Consider the following 27,103-nt stretch of genomic DNA (forward strand, 5'->3'; position numbering starts at 1 on the left):
AGAATGAAACCATAATGTCCGAGGTCAAAGATATGAACGAACAAGTTTAAAAGTTGGGCAAAACATATACACTCAAAAGAACAAACTTATTAATATTTAGTACTGCAGTTCTTAATCGATTAAATATTTTCAGTTCTCCTGTAACACCCTTGCTTTTTAATTCAGCAAGCCCAAACTCTTCTCGATTCCTAACATGTGAGGCTTTCTATGTGATTCGCGCCTCGTTTCCATTTGTCACTTTTTAAGTAGTGCATTACATAGCTTCACCCCAGCAACACTAAGTCGATCAGAACCCATACGAGTAATTTCAAGGTATGAGTGGCACGGCACACCCACTAATAAACCGTGCAGATGCATGACTGAGCGCCTTTAGTTATGGTGTGTTCGGTGGAACTCAATATTTATGGTCGGACGACATTAAATCATAGGCACATGATGGGCAGGGTAATCATTGAACACACATGAGCTCACATAAGACAGACATTGCTAATAAGCGAATACTTAAGAAATTCAAAACGTGACTCAGGTAGAAAAAGCTGGTTTGTCTTTCCGGTGGGTAGAATAATCCATGTGGGCTTGATATGGTGCGCCGCGAGGCCTCCCCGTGGAAAATAGCACACCTGTTTAAAAAATGTTTGTTTCTAAAACTGACGCTAAAGAAGCTTGTTGTTAACGTCAATAAAAAGTAGCAAAGAATACTCGTACTATTTCTGACAGAGTACGATTTCACGTGAGCGGTGAGTGCATAATATGGAAGTGTAATATTCATGTGAAGAAATAACGTGAATATCACAAAGAAGTGGAGAAAATGGAAATGCTAGCATGCGATTATGAGCAAATTAATATGCATACATAACTGTTAAATTGAATAGTGGCAGAAGAATCACTCAAATTTGTTCTCTACCTCAAGGTTACTGACGGAGCTAGCTATGAGATGAATTGGTGGAATTCATTGGAGAAAGCAGGCAACATTTCAAAATTTGCGATCACAGCCTTGAAAAGTGCCCAACAAAAAATAGATGAAGTTCTCGATATCACAGATGAAGCTACTAATCAAAACGCACTGCCTACGCTATTCGAATATTCAACTAGACAAGTTGACGCAACGAAAACATTAGTATCTTTTAAACTAAATGAATCAAGTCGTTGTGAACCGAAACCGAGTGGGTTATATTTTGATGTTGCGATACCTAGTTCTTGAAAGGTCTGATCTGTTGTTTTTATTTTCAGATTTCAGATTTGTGTAGTAAGGACAGAAGGCCTACGGCCTGTGTTATTCCTTTTCTAGTATGCTTCTGTGAGTGTCCAGTCTTCTCTTGAAAGAGTCAATTGAAGGTGCGGACACCACTGCTTCAGGCAGCAGGTTCCAAGTATTGATGACTCGGTGTGAAAACCTGTATGCCACGGGTATTTTGTTCGTTCTTGGCTTTTCTACTCGCCTGCTATGTCCTCTGAGGTGTCCCGATCTAGTGGGAAGAAAGAGAGAGAATAAGTTAGGTCCGAAATCATTTCTCAGTATTCTGTACATCAATATTAGATCTCCCCTTAGTCTGCGATAGGACAGAGTAAAGAGGTTCAGTTTTTCAAGCCGCTCATTATATGATAAACCACGGAGTTCCGGAATTGCACGCGTAGCTGCCCTCTGTACCTTTTTTAGTATGTCCCTATTGTTCGTACCATTTGTACAGAGCAAGTTAGAGATGAACATTAATGAAATGTGACGAAAAAATGCGCCGTACATCTTCAACTGTTTGTATTCGATAGTTTATGGATCTCTATTCTGTGTAGGGCCGTTCACGAGCGTATTTCTCGGTGTAATCTGATTACGACTGTGCTGTGATCCAAAGGGATATATTTTTCTGGACATCCTACTTTAAGTATGGAATCTTCAAACCGAAATGTTGAGTGACCCTGTTGTTCTTACCGCCATTATGTCGTTTAGACTATGTAAGTTAGGGTAGCCTAACTTAACTAACGTACCCTAACGTGATACCTATCACTTAACGTTATAATATTATGTGGAGCTTATGTGAAATCCTCGGTTTTAATACAAACTTGTGTTGTTATTTGGAATACTGGATTAAATTTTAATAGTGACCTTTAAAAATGTACAGGTCTGTTTAATAATCTCAATATAGGCATCATGTAGTCTTAGCTTATGGATTTTTCGACGAGACTCTAATTTATGGACGACCTTTGAACGAATATTAAGTGACCTTGAGGAAATATTAGCCAACCAGCAAACAGTAAGTATGTAGTAAAAATATATTATACAAAACCAAGGAAATAAAGTGGATACAATTCTAATACGTGGTTCAAAAACTTGTCAAGGTTAGAAAGAGGTTCAGAGGTTCTAAAATCGTTATGCATGCAGTAGAGGAAATCATCCATACGGCTACAGAATAGTCGGCCTCTGGAGCCATGATAAAGTCTCAAGAACTCTTTCAGACTCAACCACATAGCTTCAATATTGTTTATGTGCACTCCGGTTGTTGACTACACAAAATGCCGCTTGTGGATGACGATACGATACACATAACGAAGCCTATATGGGAGTCTATACGCTCTCCAAACATCCGTATATATTGTAGCACCGGGCTGCAGCCAGTGTTACTGGTGCTTTTACTATCCAGTTCGCGATAATTGTCATAATTTGCCTTATTTGAGAATTATATATAGGGTTTCCATCACGAACTGACAGCTATAATGCCAGAAATCTGTTTAGCCAAATGGATGAAAGGCTTTCGCGTTAAAATGGTAGATCTGTTAACTTATATCTGATTGATTCGTCCACAAGTTATAGTCTCGCCGTTTTATTTGTTATAGACGCTCAATTATCACGTTTTGTACAAAATTCCCTGTAAACCGATCGTACGTTAGCTTTAGGCACTGAAGTTGGCACCGTAACATTGAAATCTCTAAAACGCTTCTGAATAGCTCGTCCATAAATTAGAGTCTCGCCGATTTTTATAAAATTACATATGGTCTTGATAATATGTAAATTTCTTTACTTTGACAAGTGTACATCGCGTTAGGATTACCCTGCACCTGGTTAATTACTCAAGTCCTATGAAACTTAAGGGTAACTTATCAGCCATCCGTTTTCCGGTCATGGTTGATCAGATCAAGATGGGTACTGTGTAATTCACTTACGAGGTACGGACTAACCACGTCAGTTGTGAACCTTATTATAAAGGTTAGTGGTACTTATCGACTGTCTCAATGAAATGTCTAGACCAAACGGTTTTAACATTATTAGGGAGTATGTAATGAACACTTCAACAAATACTTCTGGATAGATAGGTTAGTCAGTGGCTTATTCTTCGGGCAGATAAAAGCAACGAACAAAGTTTCAGTCTCAGTTTGGAAAGGACAGGAGGCTTGATGGCCTGTGTTAGTCCTGGCAATGGTGGCCTCTCAGTTGATCCAACTTTCTTTTGAAAGAGTGGACGGATGGAGCCTCAACCACGTGTTGAGGTAATGAACCCCACTCGTTGATGATTCGATGGGAAAGTCGATAGTCAGCTGACAAGCAATTTGTTCTGGGCTTGTGAACTTTTTTGGAGTGTCCTCGTAACTTCTCTGTTTTGGAAGACAAGAAAAATTAGGGCATATCAGGTGCAAATTTACCACTAAGCAATTTGAAAACTGTAATTAAGTCGCCTTTAGTTCTACGATATGACAACGGGAATAGGTTTAGCTTGGCCAGTCGAGCATCATACGGAAGCTTCGCCATTCCGGGAATCAGTTTAGTTACTGTTCTCTGGACCTTTTCCAAAAGCTCACTGTCTATTTTTAAGCAGGGGCTAGCTGCTTGTATGCAGTACTCGAGTTTGGGACGTACGAACACTGTATAAAAAGTCAAAAACATTTTAGCGTCGACATGACTAAAAGCCCTACGTATTGACCATAAGGTTTTAAAACCTTTGGCGGCTATTGCACGGCAGTGTGCAGTAGTCTTTAAGTCTTGGCTAACGATGACTAAAAAAGAATAAATAGCACCCGACAAAATTTCGATTGCTTTTTACCCACTGATAACTTGGATAGGATACTGATATCAAGCTTTAGGATCTAGGTCCTAAGACTAGAGTTTAATCAGCCTGGATGGGATAATTTGTTTCGATACAATAAGTCTAGTGACGTTTGAAAGTAATTGTTCGGGTTTCTCAGGTAAACCAACTCGGGTTAGTTAAAGTATGGGATTTGGACAATTTCTTTTGACAGTTTTCGATTGGTAATCGTTTTAATTTTTAATTGAGCTTAAAGTCTTCCATAGATCATCAGTTTAAAAATTGAACTAAGGTAGTTTCCAAAATCTTTGGATCCAATGTGATTACGACTATAAAGCTCGAAAGCAGACAGGTTTTAACCCTTATCTGGAACATCCCTAAACTCAGTAGAACTTGCTAACTTTCTGTACAATTCATTTCCTTTAATTTACAGGTAGACTTTATCTCCTGACGTAGCTATTTTGAGCAATATTCACCGGGGTTTCCTGTTTTCTTTATTTACTCACAATGAGCAATCCCTTTGAGGTCTCACGAGCTTGTCATCTACCTTAGATTCTTCCGCAAACTTAGGCAACATATTTCACAAAGTAAAAAATCGACACAATGCAACTCTAATATTTACAGCCATATGTAAAAGAATTTCAAGATTCATTTCTGACTTGAAATACAAATTTTTGCTTTAGGACTAGTCTATATGATTGTTGTCTTATTATTATTTATTTATTTTAACACACAGATATTAGTACAAGGGGGCACCAAATACATATGTGTGTGAGGGCTCTGATACTGCCCGGGTGCCCAAACCAAAGCAGGTGGTTTTCTTAGGAGGCCACACTCGGAGCCTTCAACATGAAGGTCTGATCCACAAGGCAGTGGAGCGACGTAAGGAGATGCAGTCCCATGGTAGCCGGTGACCAACGATTGGTTCATACGCCATTTGTTCATTCAGGATACTGGAGCCCATGTGCACCATTGGTTTGGAATCAGGGACTTCCAACACACCTAGGTGGACCCTTGGTGTCCACCAACCCGGTTAAAGCGCCGGACATTCGCTTTTCGTCCTCTCAATTTCGTAAACAACACCCGTGATACGAGAAGGCAATGAGTAGGACTTCCCAGGCAGAGGCTATATACGCGTGACCATGTGAGAGCATTTCGAAAGAGAGAGAGAGCTAATTCTCTCACCCTCGGCCGTACCAGGGCATTTGGGGGCAATGTCACTAGATTTATTGTATCGGAACAAATTATCCCATCCAAACTGATTAAATTTTAATCCTATGTCCTAGATCCTAAAGCTTGATTGTTGTCTAGTCATAATACGTTGACTAAGTAAGCGGATTGATCATTTAGATCATTATAGTAGTTTTTTCTCCTCCGTCTTATTATTATTATTACTACTAGTGGCTTTATTAAATATATTTTTGGCACAATGTGGGATTCTCAGCACAAAGTATGTCAACAAGTTTCCTTTTCTTATTTCCTGATCGATCCTTGCGATAAGTATTGAGTGTTGCCAGTTGTTTGCAGTTCTGGAATTGACATCTGAATAATGTATATTCTTTTCGATACATACTACCAGCAACCATAATGTCTCTGATTGGTTTCCTTTGTAACTTGTACACCAGAATGTCGTAAACTGTTCACAAACGTACCTGAATAGGTTTGAGACTAATAGGCATAATGATGTGTTAAAAAATACAGGGAAACAGATAACTTACTGAAATATCCTAATGACAGGAACAGGTTGCCCAGATATTCGAGCACGCCACCATTGATCACCCTTAGTAGATTGTAATTGACAAAGTCTCGGGTTTCAAAGTGTTTTGGGTTTTAAAAAGTTATTTCGCTTATTGCATAGCTCCCCCAATTATCTTTTGCTGAAAAAATATAACAGCTGTGCCTTCATTACTTTATGTTTTGAAAATATTGGCGTGCATGTTCCATGTATTTCATCATAAATATTTCAGTCAGTAATAATCAACATCTGACGCGGCACAGATAAATATTGAGTCATGTTTCCACATAGTTGTTTGCGAAAACTATTCCTGTCTAGTCAAACAACTCAGTAGGTGTAACTGTTGTCAGAAGAAGAATATTAAGCAATGGTGGCAAAGCGACTGATGAGGTTGTACACCATCACCGAGTGATATATTTGGAACTAGTGTTATTAGGATTCTGTCTCGGTTTTTTGTGTGACTGATCGTGATTTTGATTGTTGTAAACACAACCAGCCGTATAATGTTGGTCGGTTGAAGCTACAAAATGTTTGGAGCGACTTAGTAATAACTGACCGTAAGACAAATCCTGACCAAGGAAACAACAAAAATTCAGTCAAGAATGATCAGAAAATACAGAACTTGTAATCAGTTAATATGGATTGAATGTTGGTCTTCTAACGTCCAATTATATCAAAACTGCTGATATGAATTTTCCAGCCGCTGTAACTGCGTGCGTGAACGGAAAAACATTTAGATAGGATCAGATCGATAAATTGTTAATACATATAATTGGCCTTTGGTTTAGTAATTTAAGAAAGCAAGCTTTTTAATGGGGACTGATGAAATGACTGTAATCATTAGTAAGAGACTTAGTGATACACTTCAAATCAGTTACATTAAGCAATTTGTATTCACTATCATGATCTTCCTGTACGTCTTCGACATCAAATTGTTCTATATCTTTCATTCAGTGTTGCCGTTCGTTGTTTTGCAGTTTTCTTTCTTCTATTTACTACATGTATCGTTTAAATTTCCTAAATCTTTTTCTTGATGCATCATTGTTTTACTCAAAGGAAGCATGGAGCCCTAGACAATTACATTTTTATAAAGCTTCATACATTGTTTCAGTCTTTGCTCTGGTACGAGTAGTTCACATAAGCGCTCATATCGAAGCATTTTGTAAATAGATAATCGCTGTGGTGGTGACATTAAACTTAGCATAGTATTTCTCATCTCTCGAATAAGTTATTTGTTTGCAATGGCACTAGCACGCCCACTGCTTATTTTATCGAAGTGAGAAGAAATCGGCGTGAGAAACGATGTCTTTTCGTCATCTCTGCTTATGTCCCGAGAGATTGCAACCCGGATGCAATCAAGTATGAATTCTATAACCAGTTAACTGTTCTTCTCCAGAAAGAGAGTTCGACAGATATTGTAATACTAGCTGGAGACTTGAATGCTCAGGTCGGGCGTCTAGGCACAGAAGAGAATCGTTTAGGTGGCCGATTGGGACGTATTGGTCGCAGGACAGATAACGGGGACCGTCTACTGCAACTGTGTACATACCACAACCCGTTTCTGGCTAGCACTAACTTTCGGCACAGTCATCGCCGATGTGCCACCTGGAGTCCTCCTCTGCATCTCAAGCCTGGACTCAGATTGATCACATCGCGATCAGCTACCGCTGGCGTGGTTGCGTACAAGACTGCCACTGCTTTTGGTGTACCTATCTGGACTTTGATCATGCCCTTGTTTGCGCCAATCTTACCTTACTTCTCAGTGGCCAACGAAGTGACCGCCACCAAAGGATTGATGTCAGCAAGTTAGTAGCAATTTCACGACGCCATCAAAATGGCGAGTAAAGCCGCTTGCGGCTCATCCGAGCCACTGGCAGCAAGAAGTCTGGTGTGAGTGAAACAATCTGCGAGGATGACGGGATGCCAATCACTGACATCCATCGACGTCTTGGACGATGGGCAGAATTCTTCGAGGGGCAGTTCAACTGGCCTGCTGCTCCGGCAACATCGGTCAGACTGTCCTGCCCTCCATGACCGGTGACGACTGATCCACCAAATGAGGCGGAAGTCCGCAAGGAACTCCAACTCTTGAAGCGCTACAAATCACCTGGCCCAGATGACTTACCTCCGGCTCTTTTTAAAGATGGTGGTGACTTCCTGGTTAAATAACTGACAACGTTGTTTACAAAGGTTTGGGAGCTAGAGAGTGTACCAACGTCATAGAATGAGCCGGTAGTTGTCCCTATCTTTAAAAAGGGTTCACGTCGTTTCTGTAACAAATATCAGGGGATAAGTCAACTTCCGATCGCGTCCAAGCTATTGGCTTCCGTCATACTTCGTAGGTTGTTCAAAACTCGAGAAAGATTGACTCTCGAGGAGCAGGCTGGGTTTCGTTCTGGTTGAGGATGTATTGATCATATCTTCACCCTCCGCCAAATGTTAGAACACCGTCATACTTATCACAGTCCAACAATCGTAGTGTTTCTTGACATCAGGTCTGCCTTCGATTCGTTGGACAGGACTGTTCTGAGGGACTGTCTATTGAAGAAGGGTGTTCCTGAGAAGTTAATTAACATCTTAAAGGCCCTATATACAAACAACTCAGACAGAGTGAGGGCGTACAACTACCTCTCTTCATTGTTCCATCCGAGCGGTGGGGTTAGACAGGGTTGCCCAATCTCACCACTCCTCTTCAACTTTGCCATCGATGACATTCTGGAAACAGCTCTGATGGTTGTAATTAATGGCAGTGTGGATCGGTTGCCTGGAGAAAGACTTCTCGACCTTGAGTATGCGGATGATATTGTCTTACTCTGCGATAATGTCCAAGTCATGAAATCCGCACTTAATCAGTGGTCAATCAATGTCCGTAGGTACGGTATGTGCTTCGCACGTTTGAAGTGCAAAGTACTTCTACAAGACTGTCAGGATTCTAATCCTGTACTCACTCTGGATGTGGAGCAGATAGAAGTAGTCTAGAAGTTCGTGTATCTAGGTAGCTGCATAAGTGCTGGTGGGGGTGTGAGTGATGAGATCAATGCACGTATGGTGAAAGCTGGAGCGGCTTAGGCCAATCTGCGCCATCTTTGGCGCCTTCGTAATGTCAGTCTGGCTGTAAAAGGTCGGACCTAAAACGCGTCGGTGAGAGCAGTTTTGCTCTATGCTTGTGAAACCTAGCCTCTCCGAGTTGAGGGTGTTACACGACTCTCTGTGTTTGATCATCGTTGTCTCCGAAGGATTGCTGACATCCAGTGGCAACACCATGTCAGTAATGCAGAGGTTCGGCATCATGTATTTGGGCGCAGAGACGATAATTCAATTGGTGTCATCATCCTGAAACGTCGACTTCGGTGGCTTGGATATATTCTACGAATGTTGTCCCAGAGAATCCCACGTCGTGCATTACTTGCCGACTCTGGGACTAGTTGGAAGAAGCGGAGAGGTGGTCAGTGTATGACATGGTGTCGGGGTATGAAAGAAAGCTGCACGGGACTGGCTTCTGTTGGTCTTTCACGACTCGCTGGCTTAGGTCGGAGAGATGGTGCAACACAGTGGCTAGAGACGTTATCAGATATGGCTCAAAATAGAAGCCAGTGGCGATCCTGCTGTAAACTTCTTTTACTTTCTTCATAAAAAAAATGGTTGTATCTTCCTTAACTGAAAGAATTCTTTTTGATTGTACCTTTCCGTATCCCCCATTATTATTATTATTACACTTCGTTACACTAATCCGGTCCTTATTGTTCCTTTTCTTTTTTTTCTCCACATTCACATTGTTTTGTGTGGCACATAAATATCTGGTGCCCCCTTGTACCAATATTTATGTGTTCAAATAAATAAATAAATAAAATCTCATTTCTCGAATAAGTTATTTGTTTGCAATAGCACTAGCACCATCACCGTTTATTTTATCTAAATTCAGTGTTCCATTGTCAAAAATAAATAAAGATGTAACCTTTTGGCGGTATAAAATTACAGTTCGATGGCATAGGATATTAACTGTGAGAATAGTCGTTAACATTGAAGATTAATATAATTACAGGTAACGTCTTTTAGTTTATTTGTATTGCATTCATATGCTTACTTCTTATTTTCAATCTCATATAATATTAGTAAAGTGAGGCTGAAAGCTTTTTTCATTCTTAGATTCATTAATTAACATCACTGGTTACTACCTAATTTCAGAGAAATCTGAGTGTGAAGTAGGCAGCGATTGTGGAGATTTGGAGAGATCTTGTTCAACAAGGTTAAGTCATCACTCACCTCTTATGGATTCTCTGGAAAAAGTTGTTTACGATCAATCAGACAATTTCGCATCCAGTGATTCTGATAAGGTGCTAACTGATGAGAACACTAAAACTGATGAGTTGGTAGGTCTTCACATCTTATGTTTTCTTCTACTAAGAAAGATATATACAAACAGATCTTATTTTACCATTTCCACTCACTGTTTTGAACATTTAAAAATATCTGTCTTTTTTGTTAAGGTCATGATATTTTTTTGTCGGATGGAATACAAACAGCGATACATTCATATTTATGAGGTGACATTTTAATGCGCAACTTTCTAAGAGCGTATTACGATATTCTTGCACTTCTACAATCTATGCATGACCCAACTTTTAGTAACAAGGGTTTGTTACTAATTTCACTTAAATCTAAAACACCGGCTAAGTTTTACACGTGACAGATTTATTGCTTTGTACATACTTGTTACTTGCTTTTGCCAGACAGACTTTCATTCGTTTTGATTTCCGCTTATCCTGTTTAAAATGTCCCCAAATGCTTTTTCACGCATGTAGTTCTCCATTTTGTCAGGGTGGTGTTACAAAAATCGTGCACACGTTTTCTTTAGATCAAATAGTATCTCATTTTACAGTCCATAAAATAATCGAATAATCCCATTGTTTCTAACTTCGAACACGTTATTGGTGATAATTTTATATATTCAAGGTTTTAAACATATTTTTTCATGTGTGTATAGCAATCTAGAATTTTGAGATCAGGTAAATTTGATTCATTGGTTAACAAGAAAAGGATATTTTGTTTTACAAGTGGTCAATAAACCACGTCAGTTCCATCTTTTATTGGGCATTACAGTGTGTCTGCTTGGTGTTTGTATAATTTTAACCCATGCCACAATAATGAAAATTTATAATAAAGCAAAACATGTAAAGTGTGTTAGATCAGGCCTATTTGAAATGTTACAGCTGCTTACTGTCTTATGTTAAGTAGGTTGACCTTAAGGCGGCATTTGACTCTGTTGATCGTGAGATTCTATGACAGCGTTTGTCACTGAAAGGAGTACCAAAGAAGTACATTAACTTTATAAAAGCCCTCTACTCGAACACAACTGACCGAGTGAGAACTTATGGAGAACTGTCATCAGAATTGATTACCTCAAGTGGTGTTCGTCAGGGCTGTCCACTCTCTCCATCCTTGTTTAACTTTATCGTAGACATGCTTTTAGAGATAACACTTTCCTCATCTAAATTTCCAGGTGTTGAACATCCCTCCGGGAGATTCAATTGTTGACTTGGAATATGCCGATGACATAGTTCTATTTGATGAAGACGCTGACAAAATGCAGAGTCTTCTGACCACTCTAAGCAACAATGCAAACACGTTCGGCATGCGATTCCCCCCTCGAAATGCAAAATGTTACTTCAGGATTGGGTTGCATCGACACCCGAACTAATGATAGGGAGTGAAGTAGTTGAGCGTGTCGACCGCTTCACTAATCTTGGAAGTCTCATCAGTCCTTGTGGTCTGGCGTGTGACGAAATCTCAGCACGGATACAGAAGGCTCGATTAGCTTTTACCAACTTGCGTCATTTATGGCGTAGGCGGGATATCTGTCTATCAACCAAAGGACGTGTTTACTGCGCAGCAGTTCGTTCCGTCCTACTTTATGGCAGTGAAACATGGCCGGTAAGAGTAGAGGATATTCGTAGGTTACTAGTATTCGATCATAGGTGTCTTCGAAACATTGCTCGTGTATCTTGGGTCCACCGAGTAAGTAATGCAGTTGTTAGGAAGCGGATACTAGGTAAGGATGGTGAATCAACTGATGAAGTATTGGAACTTTATCAGTTGAGATGACTGGGACACGTGTTACGTATGCCCAACCACCGACTGCCTCGACGTGCGGTGTTCAGTGGTATAGGAGTAGGTTGGAAGAAAGCTAGGGGCGGCCAGACCAGAACATGGCACAAGTCCATGAAGTCACTGACAAGTGGACTGAGTCATGTTGGTAGGTGTAGACTACCTGGTTGGGATCAGCGAGACGATAACAACCGATGGTTAGAGACCTTAAATGACATGGCTCAAAATCGTTTGCAATGGCGCAGGTGCATCCACTCTTTGTGTTCTCCCAAGTGGTAGCCTTCTGAATTCTTCATGTCCCTTTTTTTCTCTTTCCAAATTTATTTCACTGTATTATACTCCTTGAATAACATCTTCAAACCCTAATCTTTCCGATTACTACCTATACTTTTGCTACCTCTACCACTACGGGATTTGAATCGACCACTGCATCTCTGTGCTAATGTGATGTGGCAACTTGAACTGATGTACGTACGTACGAAGTTCTACGTTATTACTGACTGACTGGTTTGGTAATTTAGTATGAGTTCCAGGTCAACTCAGTATACTCAGATTAAGCTGACTGTTATGTACTTATGGCCTGTTAATGTATCGTGTGACTTAGTCCCCATTTAGAAACACCGACTTATGTTATATTCTCTCCCTTACGGTTATAATCCAGCTATTCCTATTGCTTAGTATTCTCGGACACCGACTCACTTGACAAGTCCCCAAAATCAGAACACGGTTGAGCAGGAAAAGAGATTATATTCCAAATAACAAGGTTACATTGAAGTAAGAAGCAAGTAAGTGCAATAGGGAAAACGTTAGTATATTTATAGTTTTTCACATGAGAAGATTTCTAGAGTGTTGGCTAAGTATTGGCTAACGCTGGTTGGATAAGAATTAGCCCATCAGCGTGCACCAAAGCAATCGTGCATTGAGCATGCTTTAATCCAGTCTATGTCCCGCTAACACCTCCCCTTTGAGCAGATTCGTAGGATCTGGTGCGTCGAGGACGCTTGCGCTTCTTCTTGGGCCGAGACGTACGATTCGGTGGAAAATGACCTTTATGTCCACGTTTGTTACACACCTGACGTTTATGCCTGAATGGACAGAATCGTACATAATGCCACTCACCACATAACCAGCATGCAGTCGTTGGTTTGTTACCAGTTGTTATCGGCTTCTGAACTTTTAACCTAGTAATAGCATTGACACTACTGCAGGTTAAATTAGGATTTGCCTGTCCAATCAACTCGTTTTCGTGTCTGATGCTTTTTAGCCGCTTACACTCATCTGTCAATGTTCTGAGTGTGACGTTTGGGTCTTGATCCAGTCGAGCCAAAAGTCTAGTCCTGATCTCAGCATCTTGTGGTGACTGAAGAGCTTTGATGAATATTAAGCATTTAAATTGATCTTCTGTCAACGAGCGTAACTTGAACCGTTCACATTCTCTGTTGACGATGTCTGCTAGAACACCATATTCATCGGCTTCGCGTTTCACCAAATTTAGACACCGATGTTGAATACTAAACAATAAGGATGACTCACTGAATATCTCTGACAATTGAATTACCGTCTCCTCGAAACTGAGCTCTCGAGGTAACTTTGGCAATATATGGTCAGTATAACGTGCATGTTCACTGCTTCCCAACTTACGTACCAACAGTCGAGTCTTCCACGCGTCGTCTTGGTTACAGAATTCTTGTGTAAATGTATCTTCCCAACGTTTAAACCACGTGAGAAAAGTATTTCCACTTTCGGGATCATAGATGAATTCTGGGATGATGCTAGCGACTGCATCACAAGACGTGCTTGAAATAGCATGTGGACTCGGGCAGTGAATGTTAAGCTGTTGAGCCAGAGTCTGCAACAACCGCATTTGTGCATCAAGTTGTGCTTGCTGTTGTTGTAGTATTCGGTTAAGCTGGTCATCTGATATGGACATCTTGATTTTGTTTTCCTTTTTCCTCGTCGCCACTGTTAAATTCTCTCTTTCACGGTTATAACCCAACTCTTCCTATTGCTTAGTATTCTCGAACACCGACTCACTCGACAAGTCCCCCAAATGATGCATGAACCAGTATGAACAGTCCAGAGACAAATATGAGTTCTTATTGGTCCATTGAGTTAATAGCTTCTCTCTTAATCTAGCCGGTTTAGTCTTGATCACCAATATCAGCCACCATTAAACGAATAATATATTTCAGACACACGCAGTTTATATACAATCAAGCCAGACCTCATCATACCATAAAAACAGAAAATAACAATTATACAAGATTAGGCCAAAAGTGAATGTGATTGTGAGCGGATGTAACCAATAAATCGGGAATATCTTAAGGATAGTAAGTCATATAATAATAGTCAATAAGTCAAACGGAAGCTTATAATAAAAGGAATGTGAGTATGTATATCATATAGTTACTGAATAGTTATGCAATAAGAATATATATATATATATATATATATATATATATATATAACAGTTCATAAATAGATCCTAGCAGTTACCATCCGCCTATTGTTCGTTCGGATATAACTCTGAAACTTTCATCTATCTGTTATAACCTAGGGCATCCGAACGATCAGCTTCATTATTTCATAGTGGTCCAAATCGATTCACATTAGCTAGATGATATTTTACTTTGTCAGTTAACTGTAATTTTAGTGATCTCGGTTCGATCGTGAAGCAATACTTGTCGAGGAAACTGTATATGACTTTCTTACCTTCTTTCTCAGTTAGTATGTAGTTATGTCGAATAAGTTTACGTCGTTAACACGATACATTCTTGATTTTGTGATAATTCGAATACATTCTGTAGGCGAATTTGATTTTTGTTGTGGATGGCTAGGAAAAATTGTGATTTACTTATTCTCTGATTCATGTGAACTGCTTCATTAAGTACCTTGCAGTTATCTTATGCTACTACACGAAAGTGCAAACAATTGTTGGTTGTTTTGAGGTTGGTAATAAAATTGTAGGTGAGACTATACTTTATGGAGACCTTTGAGCGATGCTAAAAAGATCTTGAAAATGTTCACTTACTGCGGTTATGTGAGGGTTATAAACCAGTGTGAGGAATTAGGATTAATATGTACAGTTGATAGTTAGGGTTAGGAATTAGATTTAGGGTTTTCATCAGGAATTGACATCAGCTATAATGGCAAAATGCTATTTATACAAATGAATTAATTAGTTTCGCGCCAAAATTCACGACCTGTTATCGTAAATCTGATTGGTTCGTCCATAAATTATAGTCTCGCCCATTCGATGAATCTGCGAACCTACTTTTTGGAATTGGTTTTTGACACAAACTGAAAAACTAAATCACAAAGTAATTGTTCATGAACGACGTAGAATAAAGATTTATCTGTTTCGTACACAGAGCATTCCTGTTCGTTTTTAAGGTGTCACTTATAGATGATGAAATGTTTAAGTTTACTCTATTTTACATGAAACTAGCTTATCTATGAATCTGAAGTAAGTTTGTAACAATTCAATTATCATAGGTTGTAAGAGAGCAACAAGTATGCTCATATATAGTTTTTTACGAAGTACAGTCGGTGTGTATTATCAATCCAATACTAAAAGGTGGAAGGAAAGTAACCATGTGATCATACCTACTTTTGCAGTTCATATTATTTTGTTGCTTCAATGTTGGTCTGCAATTCACTGTACGACTTAAAAGGGTATTTCATTATCTAAAAGCGGATATATCATCACGTACATGTTGCTTGCTGTCACTCCAAATATCTGTTGTGCGTTATAAATAACTGGGTTGCTTCTTATTATATTTTCTGAACTTTTTTTCACACAGTATTACATTATTCATTTATCTTTAATAAATCAGAGCGACTTGAGAAAGCAAATCAGTTCACATGAATTCAGTAAGAGATAAATTATTGGATAGTTCTCTGAGGGATAATTGTCTAGAGAACACCTGAAGATTATAGTGTACTTGTGGGATTCATCCTTTCATTTAGATTAGCTAAGATATGACCCTTAAAGTGGTATTTTTTTCAGTGTTGTGTTTGCTTATTCGCCTTAGCTCTATTATCGATACCCATACAGTTTAGGTTTGCTGGACCGCGCTCGAATTATTCGGTGAAGATACGATGAGTGGTCTTTTGACGGCGCTGTTTTTATATTAGAACTTTAGAAAATTACCTGTTGCAGTGCAATATAGCCTTGGTACTTTTATTGATCTAAACAACACATTCATACTTACTTTCAGAGTTAAATACCCATTTGTCAAACTAATCAGGATTTAATATTTCTGTATTACAGTGGGAAATAGATTCTACATTAGTTAATGATTGTTCTACTGTCACTGAACAAAAAACATCACAGGATTTATGTGAAAAAAAGTGTGATGCACCAAAAGTAACAATTTCTTCGGAATACATTGCACAAGAATCAGCTGTTGATGCAAATTCGCAATTGTCATCCCTAGAAAAGGAATTGCAGTTAGTGAATAAATCAATTCCCAATGAAGATATAACCTCTTTGCATCGTTCTTCATCTGATATAGTACTACCATTCACTGCTCAACCAGTATGTGCCGATGACGATTTTGATACTAATACCACTAGTTCGGATATTGAAGTAATTTCGTGTTGTAATTCTACATATGGTGGTGAAGTCCACGAGTTACATTCTTCTAATACACCTACTATTATGTCTTCTGTTAAAGAGCCACGTCTGTCATTGGGATTCAATCAAAACTCACTTGTTTTGCAAAAATATTATCTTAGAGGATTTAGTGCTCCGGTTGTTTTAAACAAATGGTAAGCCTAATATAGTATTTTAGATTTGTTGGTTGTCTTTTTTAAACGTTTCAATTATTTCTTTTAAGCAAGCACTGGGATCTTGATTTCGTTTTTATGCAAATCAATATACTAACTGTTAGAGTATCATAAATTATAATTGATATTACAAATTTGGAAACAAACCAACACTTGTCAAAAGTTCTGCATTATTGTATCTCGTGCATTTTTTGTTTCATCAGATTACATTTTTAATTTCTGATTTCTGTGATAAGTAGATACAATTTCAAGATGTGAAAACGTTTATGCATAACAAGCTGTCAATTTGTATGCAGCGTTATATTTGGAAGAAGTCTGACTTTGGGGAAAGTTTCATCTTTCAACATGTCTATTTTTTTCCACTAAATACTATGTCATCATAGACCTTCATATTTTAGTTTTATTGTTTTCTTTAACTTCTCGTTACTCCACTTTCTTAGTTCTAGTGGTCCTGAACATCGTAGATCTGTTAGTGTTTCGCAAGATTTATGTATGGGTAAGCTCAATGGTAATGAATATTTTGTTCATATTATTTTTGATTAAAATCTATTTAATACTGTTGAAGAAAAGTTCGTTTCATTTCGAAAGACCACTTCAGTCTAAAAATATTTTTAAAGTCCTTAATTCATCTGAAACATATTTATAGATCAATTGTTTTGCTTCATATGTATTTTCCTCCAGCCGTAGCTGTTACCTTCATGTACTGATGGTCGTGCTTCCATATCGTAATAACTCAGTAGAAATATGTTGGCAAAATTCGTTGGGAAACGTGTTCCTTTAGGTTCTGTTGTACAAGGCAGGTTGGTTGGAAGGCAGTAAAACTGAAAATAACAGGCTCATAGTCCGTGGTCAAATTCGTACTGCAGCATGGAGTTCTCCTTAAACAACCAGTATCTGCATCAGTGTTGCATTCTCACGAATGGACGAGGAGTTAGGGAAGTTTGGACCAAAAAAACACGCATGTCCTTACTCCAAGGACGTCCGTCAAGGTCTTAAAGTGATTGAGGTGACATTATCTAAGGCTATCCAAGAAAAGGCCCCGAGGAGCTGTCTTTTAGGCACTGATTACTCTTCCAAGTCGGCAGTGTTACACCTAATCCAGTTTCTGTTTCAATTCCCTTAAAATATGTACTTCCACGGTGTGACCAACCGGGAAGGGGAAACCACCCTTATACTCCCAACAGCATTGAAAACTCACATACATTTATTTCTTAGGGCAGGTATTTTATCTGTACACGGTTTGTTGCTTATACGTAAAATTGCTATTAGTGATAAGTGAAATGCACCGTTTATTCTACTTAAATTCTTAACCTGTTTTAAAAACTTTTTATCACTTGAGAAATAAATCATTTTCACTGAATTAGGTGGCATAGAGTAAAGCCTAAACATATCCAATCTTAGATTGTGTCAAATATTGATTTCTTGTTATTCATCACTCTTGTCTAGGGAAACTGAGTGGAAAAGACACCATAATATAGTAGCTTCTTTGTCTACTGAGTTGAGTAATCTAATGCGCATAAATTTGTTTTAAATCATGGCGATGTTTCAAAATGTCTTTTAACACTATCGAAATCTGGTTCGAGGTTTCCTAATTATGCTAATGCCCTTGACTGCGGAGTATTTGGGTGGTACATATTAGAGCACTGAGGAAGGATTTCAATGCACTCCTTAATTGTGTAGTTATGTATTTTGACGAGTCCCAACAAGCATAAAATGTGGGTTTATATAGTCCCACAGATTTTATATGATCATATAAAATGGGGACCAATTTCAATGAACGATCTATAAAATATTAAGCTAAATCTGTTTTATACAAATAACAAATGTTTGGATAAAGTGTAATTCCGCAGTCCTGGGCTTATCATATTATAATTCTTATTCGTTTGCACACGTTCGTATATTCATAACTGAGTTCGATTATTTATTGGACTAATGAAGCTCACAGTGAGCTGTCATTAGAATTGCTTACCTCAAGTGGTGTCCATTAGGGTTCTCCATTTTCTCCGTTTTCGTTCGACTTTGTCATAGACGTTCTTACAGTTGCAACGTCCTCATCGTCTAACTGTTTAGCAATTTGTCAAATGATAGTTTTGTTTGGTAAAGATGATAACAAAATACGGATTCTAACGATCACCACGAAGAACAGTGCAAGTATGCTTGTGATGTTATTTTTTCCTTTCAACTGAAAATATTGCTTCTGGACCTACCTACATCAACACTTGAATTAACGATAGCGATTAAAGTAGTTGAAGGGATCGACCACTTAACGTATGTTAGTCTCACCAACCCTGATGTGTTAGTGTCTGGCGAAATCTCGTAAGGGATTCAGAAAGTGTGAGTGACTTTTGCTAACTTGCGTCATTTGTAGCATAGGTGAGATGTACGTTTGCCGACTCTAGAAAAGTTTACTATTCATCAGTTCACCCTTTTTTATGGGTGTAAAACATAACCACTAAGAATAAATATTTGTAGGCTACTAGTATTCTATCATAAGTGTCTTCAAAGCTCTGCTCATATATATATATATATATATATATATATATATATATATATATATTAGTGTGGAGCCATGATGAAAAACTGATTGAAAAGAAATACGTTAAATACTTCATTTACAAATCTTCCATCAATTATCCTTTATATACTTCATGATTCTTCCACTTCTCAATTCCTTTCTGCTTTCTTCAATCCGATCTTCTTAGCTATCTGCTTCCAGCCATTCAACTTTTGATTGGCGTTACATACTACTTATGTCGAGAGACATAAAAAGCATACACAATTTCCCTACTATTACTGACGGCGTTACTACTTCTGTTATTTCGGGATTTGCCTTGATAATTTTATCTCGACGTGCTAATTTGGTGTGGCAACTTGAATTGATGCACATGTGTCAGGTTTTACATAGCTTATGACTGACTGATTGGTCTAACCAAATTAGATTTTTGACAGACCAATTCGCTATTTATCTATTTAAAAAGTCGAAATAGAAAATGGAAATTCTCATCTCAATCAAGGTTCAGATCAGTAAACTGTATGTCAATGGTGTCTACATACTTAACAATTCCCTGTCGAACTCATGAACAACTGTTCTTTGATCTTACCTTTGTCAAAAAGTATTAAGATTATTTTCTATGATGAATGGTTCAGGATAAAAATAATAAAAACTTATTCATCTGGTTTCTAAAAAACTTGAACAGTTACCTGTTTCTTATTCAAGTAACAGTTGTACTGAAAAACATATTAATTAAAATGAAATTGAAATAGTAAAGCTTTGTGCCGATAATTCCGAGTTCATAAACTTAAACTACATGTTCGGCGACAAAAATAAGTTTGTTTGTTTTTGTTTTAATTGTAAAGGTTTGCAAAATACTATTGACGATGATTTGACATTTGCCTATCATGACCTCGCTAAGGTTAGTGAGATTAGTATTATTCTAAAGTTTTTTTTAAAAGATTTACTATTCTTTAAACATATGGATACTGATTTTTGTTCAATATGGATTTGAAATCCTCTAGAGAATATACCTACCTCCTAACAAAAACAGTTCCTAGTTTTTATGATAATTTAGGCTATGACCGTTTTTGTGTTTAATTTTTCAAGCACGTAAAATGATACTATATGGTGTTCATGATCAATAATTTCGTAACGGTACAGTGTTTTAGGCATCCAACACTCAACATATTAGGGTAGCAGCTATGTTAGGTGAAATGTCTATTTCTTAATTGTTTATGGTGTCAGGTAGATTGGCTGGAGAGCAGCTAAAAGCAAACGTAGTCAATTTCAGATGTTGGAGAAATCATAGTGATTGCTAACTGTACTGGATGTGGGATTGGTAAGAAAATTCCTAAGAATAACCAGGATTTTTAGTAGTAATGCATTCTCAGAGAGTAAAGGATTGTTAGGGAAGTCCAGTGTGAATCTGGAAATTTTTTTGATGTACAGATTTATGATGATAATTTTCGAGGTTCTAGAAGTATGTGATCAAGTTTAATGGAGTGAAAATGAGCAACTCAAAGGACCTAGTTATTGTTATTATCTTGATTGTGTTGATGAAACTTATCTTTTATAACATTTTAGGCACAAACGTAATATTAATTTTGACATCAGAAAGCTCAATCCTAGTTGATCGTCATTTATGCATAGTCTAACTTGAACTATTCTATAAGAACTCCGTAGGTAAAATCTTTAGAGTAGATTATTGCTTCTCTAAGTTCTGGACTTTCTGAGCTTTCTCTTCCCAATATTAATTATAAAGTTGTATGCCGATATCAGGATTCATTTAATTCCCAACTTACTGCTTTACTAATTTGACGTTACATAGAATTTATGGACTGGAATAAATTCCAATACTATGACGTGAAGAGCGGGTTAGAGTATTGGCTGATAGTGCTTTTAGATTCATGAAAAGAAGATACTACTATAAATTTGGATATCACACCAAATAAATACAATAACAATTTTAGCAGCATAATGTGATTTCTAGCAAGTTTTAACATGTTTTAGAGTTTATTTCCTCAGTGTTAGATAATTTAATTCCAATTCTGTTCAACTCAGTGGTTGTTTCTGTTAGGAGGTGAATTACTCATGGATACATACTTATAACTACTTCATAGTTTATACTATGGACTAACCTTTGTTCGTCAGCCATTAAAAACCGAGAAGCACTAGATAGCTGTTCTGTTCAGGTATATGACTCCTTAGCAGTGCTCATCCGTGATCCCTACCGGTGATCGATCCCAAAGCTTTCGTGTCTCTCTGCGAGCGATTAACATCTAGACCACAGAGTATACATTCAGTAGTTTATAATCGTAACTTTAATCGATTCGTAAGTAGTTTTATTTGACTCGACTAATCTAGCTAGGTATCTTTGAGAACTTTTATTAGTTCACGCATATCTCGAACTTGAACGATTCACAAAGAAATATTCCATACAATTTATTGTTTAATATTTTTCAATGCTGTTTATTTTTGTTGCTTCAGAAGTTCTCCGAAGTCAAACATTTACTAAATGTTCGTGAAGCAAAAATTATGCAACTTAGCCATGAGAACAACGTACTACAGAATTCAGTCTCAATATTGCAAGAGTATGTAATAGAAATATATGTTTTCTCGTTATCCAGTTTAATTTTTCGAAAATCTCTTAACATGTGATTGTTTCTACAAAACTAATGTTTTATAAATGATCTATTTTTATTAGGTGGTTTTTTTCGGGTTTATATTATTTTTAAACGTTTTATTTTTTTATCATCAACCATCTCCATGCTGGTCATGTGGAGGTTGGTATTACAAGACAATCTGTCCGCATAAAGATCAGTATGTGCACTTTTATGGAGGAAATGAAATTGTTACTTCAATGGCAGCAGAGCCTACTTTTAGCTTCTCAAGATCAGATGATTACATCACTTATGTCAGGATAATTAATCCAGTTCCAATGAGCTCCAGATCAGGACTAAACCGGGTGGGTTAGGAGATGAGCTATTAACTCAGAGGACCTCTGAAGGCTTCATCGGGTTGATCGAAGCTGTCCGGATTTTGAGAGATTTGGTATAACGCGAAGATATTTTCATTTTGAAATAACAGTTAAAGAAGCACTAGAAAGCAATAAACACCAGGAACCTGTTTCTCTCTGGTTTTGGACCCTTTAATCGAGTGAACCTCAAACCTTATGGAGAATAGGGACGAAGACATCCAGATATTGAAGAGCACAGCATTTTAGAACAATGAGTGATAATCTAGTGGTATACACTTTTGAATTCCCTTTCCCCTCAACGCTTTGTTTCTATTTATTGAAACGGTCTTGATAATGCATTTTTATACGAACGGTTGTATTGTTTCGTCTTATCTTTTAAATGTTATACTTACATCGATAATTGGCTTTATATATGTTGGAGCATCTTTATCATGATATGTTAATTTCAAGGTTATGGTACATCCTTCTACAGCATCGAAGTTTTACTTATCAGTGTCTTCCTTTCTGTTAACTTTTGTTTACATCTAGTGTTTTAACATTATTATTATTATTTTGTAGGCAATTAAAAACTACACTGACCACACAAGAAATTGTCACTACTGATGTGTCCAGTATTACCTCAGAGTTTTCTCAACGTTTATCAGATACAGAGAAACGGTTACAGGTTGTTTGTCGTGAACGAGACCAATTGAAAAAAAGTTTATCGTCAGTGAAACAAAAAATTCCGGTGATCACACGTGCTGTAGGTGATGATAAACCTTTTGTAAATAATGATATGTAAGTTACTTTTATTATAATGTTTCAGCGTTTTATCATCATGCATACATTTTTCTTTATTTTCATGATGTTAATTTCAACGTATCGTTACTTTCCTCCCGCTGTTCTAGTATAAGCATGGTAACTTTAAAGAGAAAGATACTGCGTTCTATTCTCAGTTTGAACATCAACACTGGGATGTGGTGGGTATATCCAACTGGTTATTCGTAAATACGACAAAACACGAGTCTTGTATTCTACTGCTAGTTATTCTCCAACTTAAATCAAAAGCATAGAAATACAGTTTTCAATCATTCTGTTAATTTTTTAAATCACTGATTCAGCATTTTAAAGCTTCTATCTAATACTTATTGCTGTTGCGCAATAAGCATATTACATTTTACACACTTCACATACACATGCAACTTCCATACACTGTTCTATAATTTTGGTAACGGGATGTCTTGCGAGCGAAATAAATTTGGCGTAGCATCATAACCTTCAGATACTCTATTTTCTACATATAGAGTTCGCTATCTATTTTACCTATTCATAAAAAAAACTATATCAAACATAATTGTCGTTAAGTACTTGTTGCTCATTTATCAGTATAAGTTTCTACCATTATATGAACAAATTGACTTAAACAGATACTTAACCACATTACGTGTTTATTTTACTCTGAACATAACTATAAAACTAATCGCATATATCAGTCAAAATTATTCTTTAATTGAAATGTAAGTTTATCATCCAAGTGTAATCAATTTATTGAATGGTTCTATAATAAATTGGTTTTGTCTTATTAAATTCTTACTTGGTGTGGTAAAACTTAGTAATTTGGACATTGAAATGGTGCGCGACTGTTGAATTTAATATAACTTATTCGTCAATTATAGGCTTCCATTTTGTCTAGTACTTTTTTAGAGGAATATGATGAAGTAACTCATCTACCAAGTGTACTGATCTATTATATTCGTCTGTGTACCTTACCTCATGTAAGAGGGCTATTTATATTACTAGTCTGCTCAAACCTATGTAATTGATAGATTTTAGATGCATACATTGTAGAGGGTTGGTTAAATATTGAGTTGGTTATTATTCATCAAGGTGGCTTTATCTAGATTCTATACAGTGGTGTTCATGCTAATTAGATTTCGGAAAGGAAATCTTTTTTTCAAATTAAGTGATTTTTAGAAATAATTCTGTCAATCATTGATTATCATGTGTTGCCAACCATCGCCTACATCGACGCGCGATATTGATTTGAGGGTGAGTAGGTTGGAAGAAAGCTAGGGATGACCAAACCAAAATGTCGTGCCAGTCCATTAGGTCACTAACTGTTGTACTGGGCTATATTGGTAGATGTAAACTATCTGGTTGGTGTTCTGGCGACCATCATGACCAGTAGTTGAATACTTTTCGTGATATGTCTCAAATTCAGTTGCAATGGTGCATATACATCCATTCTTTGTCCACAATTAGATCCCGAGTTTCGACATCATTTTGTACTTTTTATTTCACGAATTCATTCTACGCCTAATCTGTTTCGTTATTATTGATACTGTAGTGGACGAAGATTTGGTGGGGATAACCGATTTATTGTTTAATGCAAAGTCACACCATGGCTTAGTAAAATATGAAAATCATACATTAAATACACCATTTGCACATCTTCTTTGGATTGTCTCACAAACTTCATTGTTCCTCAATTCTTGTTGTTTTTTCTGATTGCTTTCAGTTTTCTCACGTCTACTTCCCATGCCTGATACATACTACTTATATCTGTCCGTATAGGTAGCACACACCACAATACTAATAACATGGTATTCATCATGATAATTTCATCTGGATGCACTAATATGATATAACAAGTTGAACCGATGCACATATTTGCTAGGTTCTACATTGTTTGTGACTGACTGATTATTTTATTGTTTACGTCTTTTCTTTCCCTAAATATTATGACAGAAAACGTGTAAATGAATTAGAGAATGTAATTTTGCAGAAAAATGAAGAAATTGAGAATTTATTAAAAGAAGGTCATAAATTATCTGCTGATCAGTTGAAGACAAATAATCTATTAAAAAAGCTTCGTTCAGAACAGAAAAAAAGCAAGCAGACAGAAGCATCACATTTGTAAGTTGAATTGTGTATTTAATACTTCTACAGTCTTTATCACTCTATATGTATTCTATAAATAAAGAAAACTTGTTAATGTGTCCATTTGTATTCTTTCTCTTACTGTCTAGTATAATTCTGATGAAGTAAACTAATAAATCACTATTCATAGTCAAATTTCTTTACTGTTTTTCCCTTGTCATTATTTATTTCTTGTTCTCAGCAAGTTATTCATTCAATTTATAATGTTATTTTCGCTTCAGGATGTACTATCCAGCTTATGAGTCCCAGTCGGGATGTAATGCTCATCTTACATTCAACTGTTAGCCTCACTCTACATCTATTCTACAAGTCTCCTTTGAAAGTTCCTTCAACTTTCTTTCTTTGAAGCTCTTTATGAAATCATTGTAGATTTGATATTATATAAAGTTTACTCGAATGGACTATGGCAATTAATTACCTACATATTGAATTTTAAGCTAGTCTCTAGACCTTCGAAAATTGAAAACTGTATAATTTGTTTTGTTCTAACTCTAATTTACCTAACAATTCTGTTTTATAAACACATTCAATAGGCAGCTGTAAAATAGACATTATAATACAATGTTTTTAGATGCTGAAGATATCCGACTAGCGCTTAATACATAAATAAAAGAGTGAAAAAAGTGTTGTAGACATTTCTGTTTGTGTATTACTTGTATAATTGTTATGTACTTTAATATCATAATTGAATCATTATAATTTTTTGTCTTTGACTCCTACATTTTATTTATCCTTGTTATTTGATTGGTGTTTTTTTGTTCTAGGAAACAAATTGAACAATTAACTGTTGAAGTTCAACGGCTGCGAAGCAGTTTAGAAAATAAGGAAGAGATACTTGGTATTCAACTAAGTAATTATTAATCTATCTATTAATTGATTTTTCTAATAATTGTCAATGCTATTTTTGAATGAAAATGTACTTCATACTTGATCATTGCAATTGAATCACAAACTCTTAGGCGTCGAATGTATTTTATTGTTGAAGGGGTTTCGCTCAAATTGGTTCTGTTTTTAGGTTATATTCTACACAGATTAATGTCATTTGGGATATTATCAATAGTCTAGCAGTAATGGATAGCTGTCCTGTCCGACTCCATGACTTTTCAGCAGCACGAACCCATGATTCCACTCTTGGGTTGAATCTAGGACCTTCAGGTTTCACTTAAACGAGTATGTTGGTAGGACGAATAAGTTCGCCAGTGCACCTTGGTTCCTACCGTTACCTTAACGAGATAAGACCCACGTATTTTTTGTCACTAATTTGTATGACTAGTATGCTATTATACCTGATACTATATGTTGTTTTAGCTATTCAAAGATAAATGTATGAAAACTGTGTTCTATTCCATTATGGTTGCTATTATTACGTATACCGAGTAGTATTTCAAACAATAGTTACTTTCTTAAGTCAATTTACGGGTAAACACTGTCATTTCACAAATTAGTTATTGACTCATGTTTTTTCCTTCATTTGACCTTTTTTTAAATCAGCCAATTCTACTAGACAAACGAAAGTAATAAATAATTTGGAAGAACAGCAGGAAATTCTTAAGGTAATCAATCCTCACTGAAATATATTTCACTTTTCAATTTCTTAGTATATATTTTTCTATGTATAACATTATCAATACTACTACTACTAATGATTCGGATGTAAAAGTCAGTTGCTATTTAGATTACTTATATTGTTGAGTAGGATTCTAATGATATGATGAATACGTTTTTGTAATGTCCGCTATCCTATTACTTACACTTGGATACGAGAACTAATGTGATTACCACAATGCGAAGTGAAGACTCAAAGATTGAGATAAAAAGATTTACTAACTTAAAAAAACAACGATGTCAAACCAATTACATTCATTTATATACTGATCTTATACACACTTGGTCGTTAATTAATAAACATTATATAAATGAAAAAGTTTACTGTCGAACGTACACGAAGTTCATATAAGATAATAACAAGAATATAATTGTCATACTGGACGTAAAGTTTGCACATATCATTCTGATTAAAGCTAACACTTAATTGATACGTTACACATTGACTTGAAATTATGTTACACTGA

At 36.7% G+C, this 27,103-nt stretch overlaps 1 protein-coding gene across 2 annotated transcripts in view; it reads left to right on the forward strand.

Annotated features, from left to right (window-relative positions):
* Positions 1–769: 769 nt before the first annotated feature.
* TMF1_1 (TATA element modulatory factor 1) overlaps positions 770–27,103 on the forward strand; it is a 44,011-nt gene continuing 17,677 nt past the window's right edge. Inside the window, exons 1-10 of one of the 2 annotated variants that reach the window (XM_051210492.1) lie at positions 770–1,163; positions 9,931–10,115; positions 16,124–16,623; positions 17,082–17,137; positions 19,999–20,054; positions 21,623–21,726; positions 22,671–22,889; positions 24,840–25,007; positions 25,796–25,881; positions 26,523–26,584. In XM_051210492.1, coding sequence (XP_051070486.1) covers positions 935–1,163; positions 9,931–10,115; positions 16,124–16,623; positions 17,082–17,137; positions 19,999–20,054; positions 21,623–21,726; positions 22,671–22,889; positions 24,840–25,007; positions 25,796–25,881; positions 26,523–26,584 — 1,665 coding nt within the window. In that variant the 5' untranslated portion in view covers positions 770–934. Of the gene's footprint in view, positions 10,116–16,123; positions 16,624–17,081; positions 17,138–19,998; positions 20,055–21,622; positions 21,727–22,670; positions 22,890–24,839; positions 25,008–25,795; positions 25,882–26,522; positions 26,585–27,103 lie in introns of both variants that reach the window. The other variant, XM_051210491.1, reaches the window with a different exon arrangement.

This window comes from Schistosoma haematobium, chromosome ZW (assembly GCF_000699445.3).
Source record: "Schistosoma haematobium chromosome ZW, whole genome shotgun sequence".
Lineage (NCBI taxonomy): Eukaryota > Metazoa > Platyhelminthes > Trematoda > Strigeidida > Schistosomatidae > Schistosoma > Schistosoma haematobium.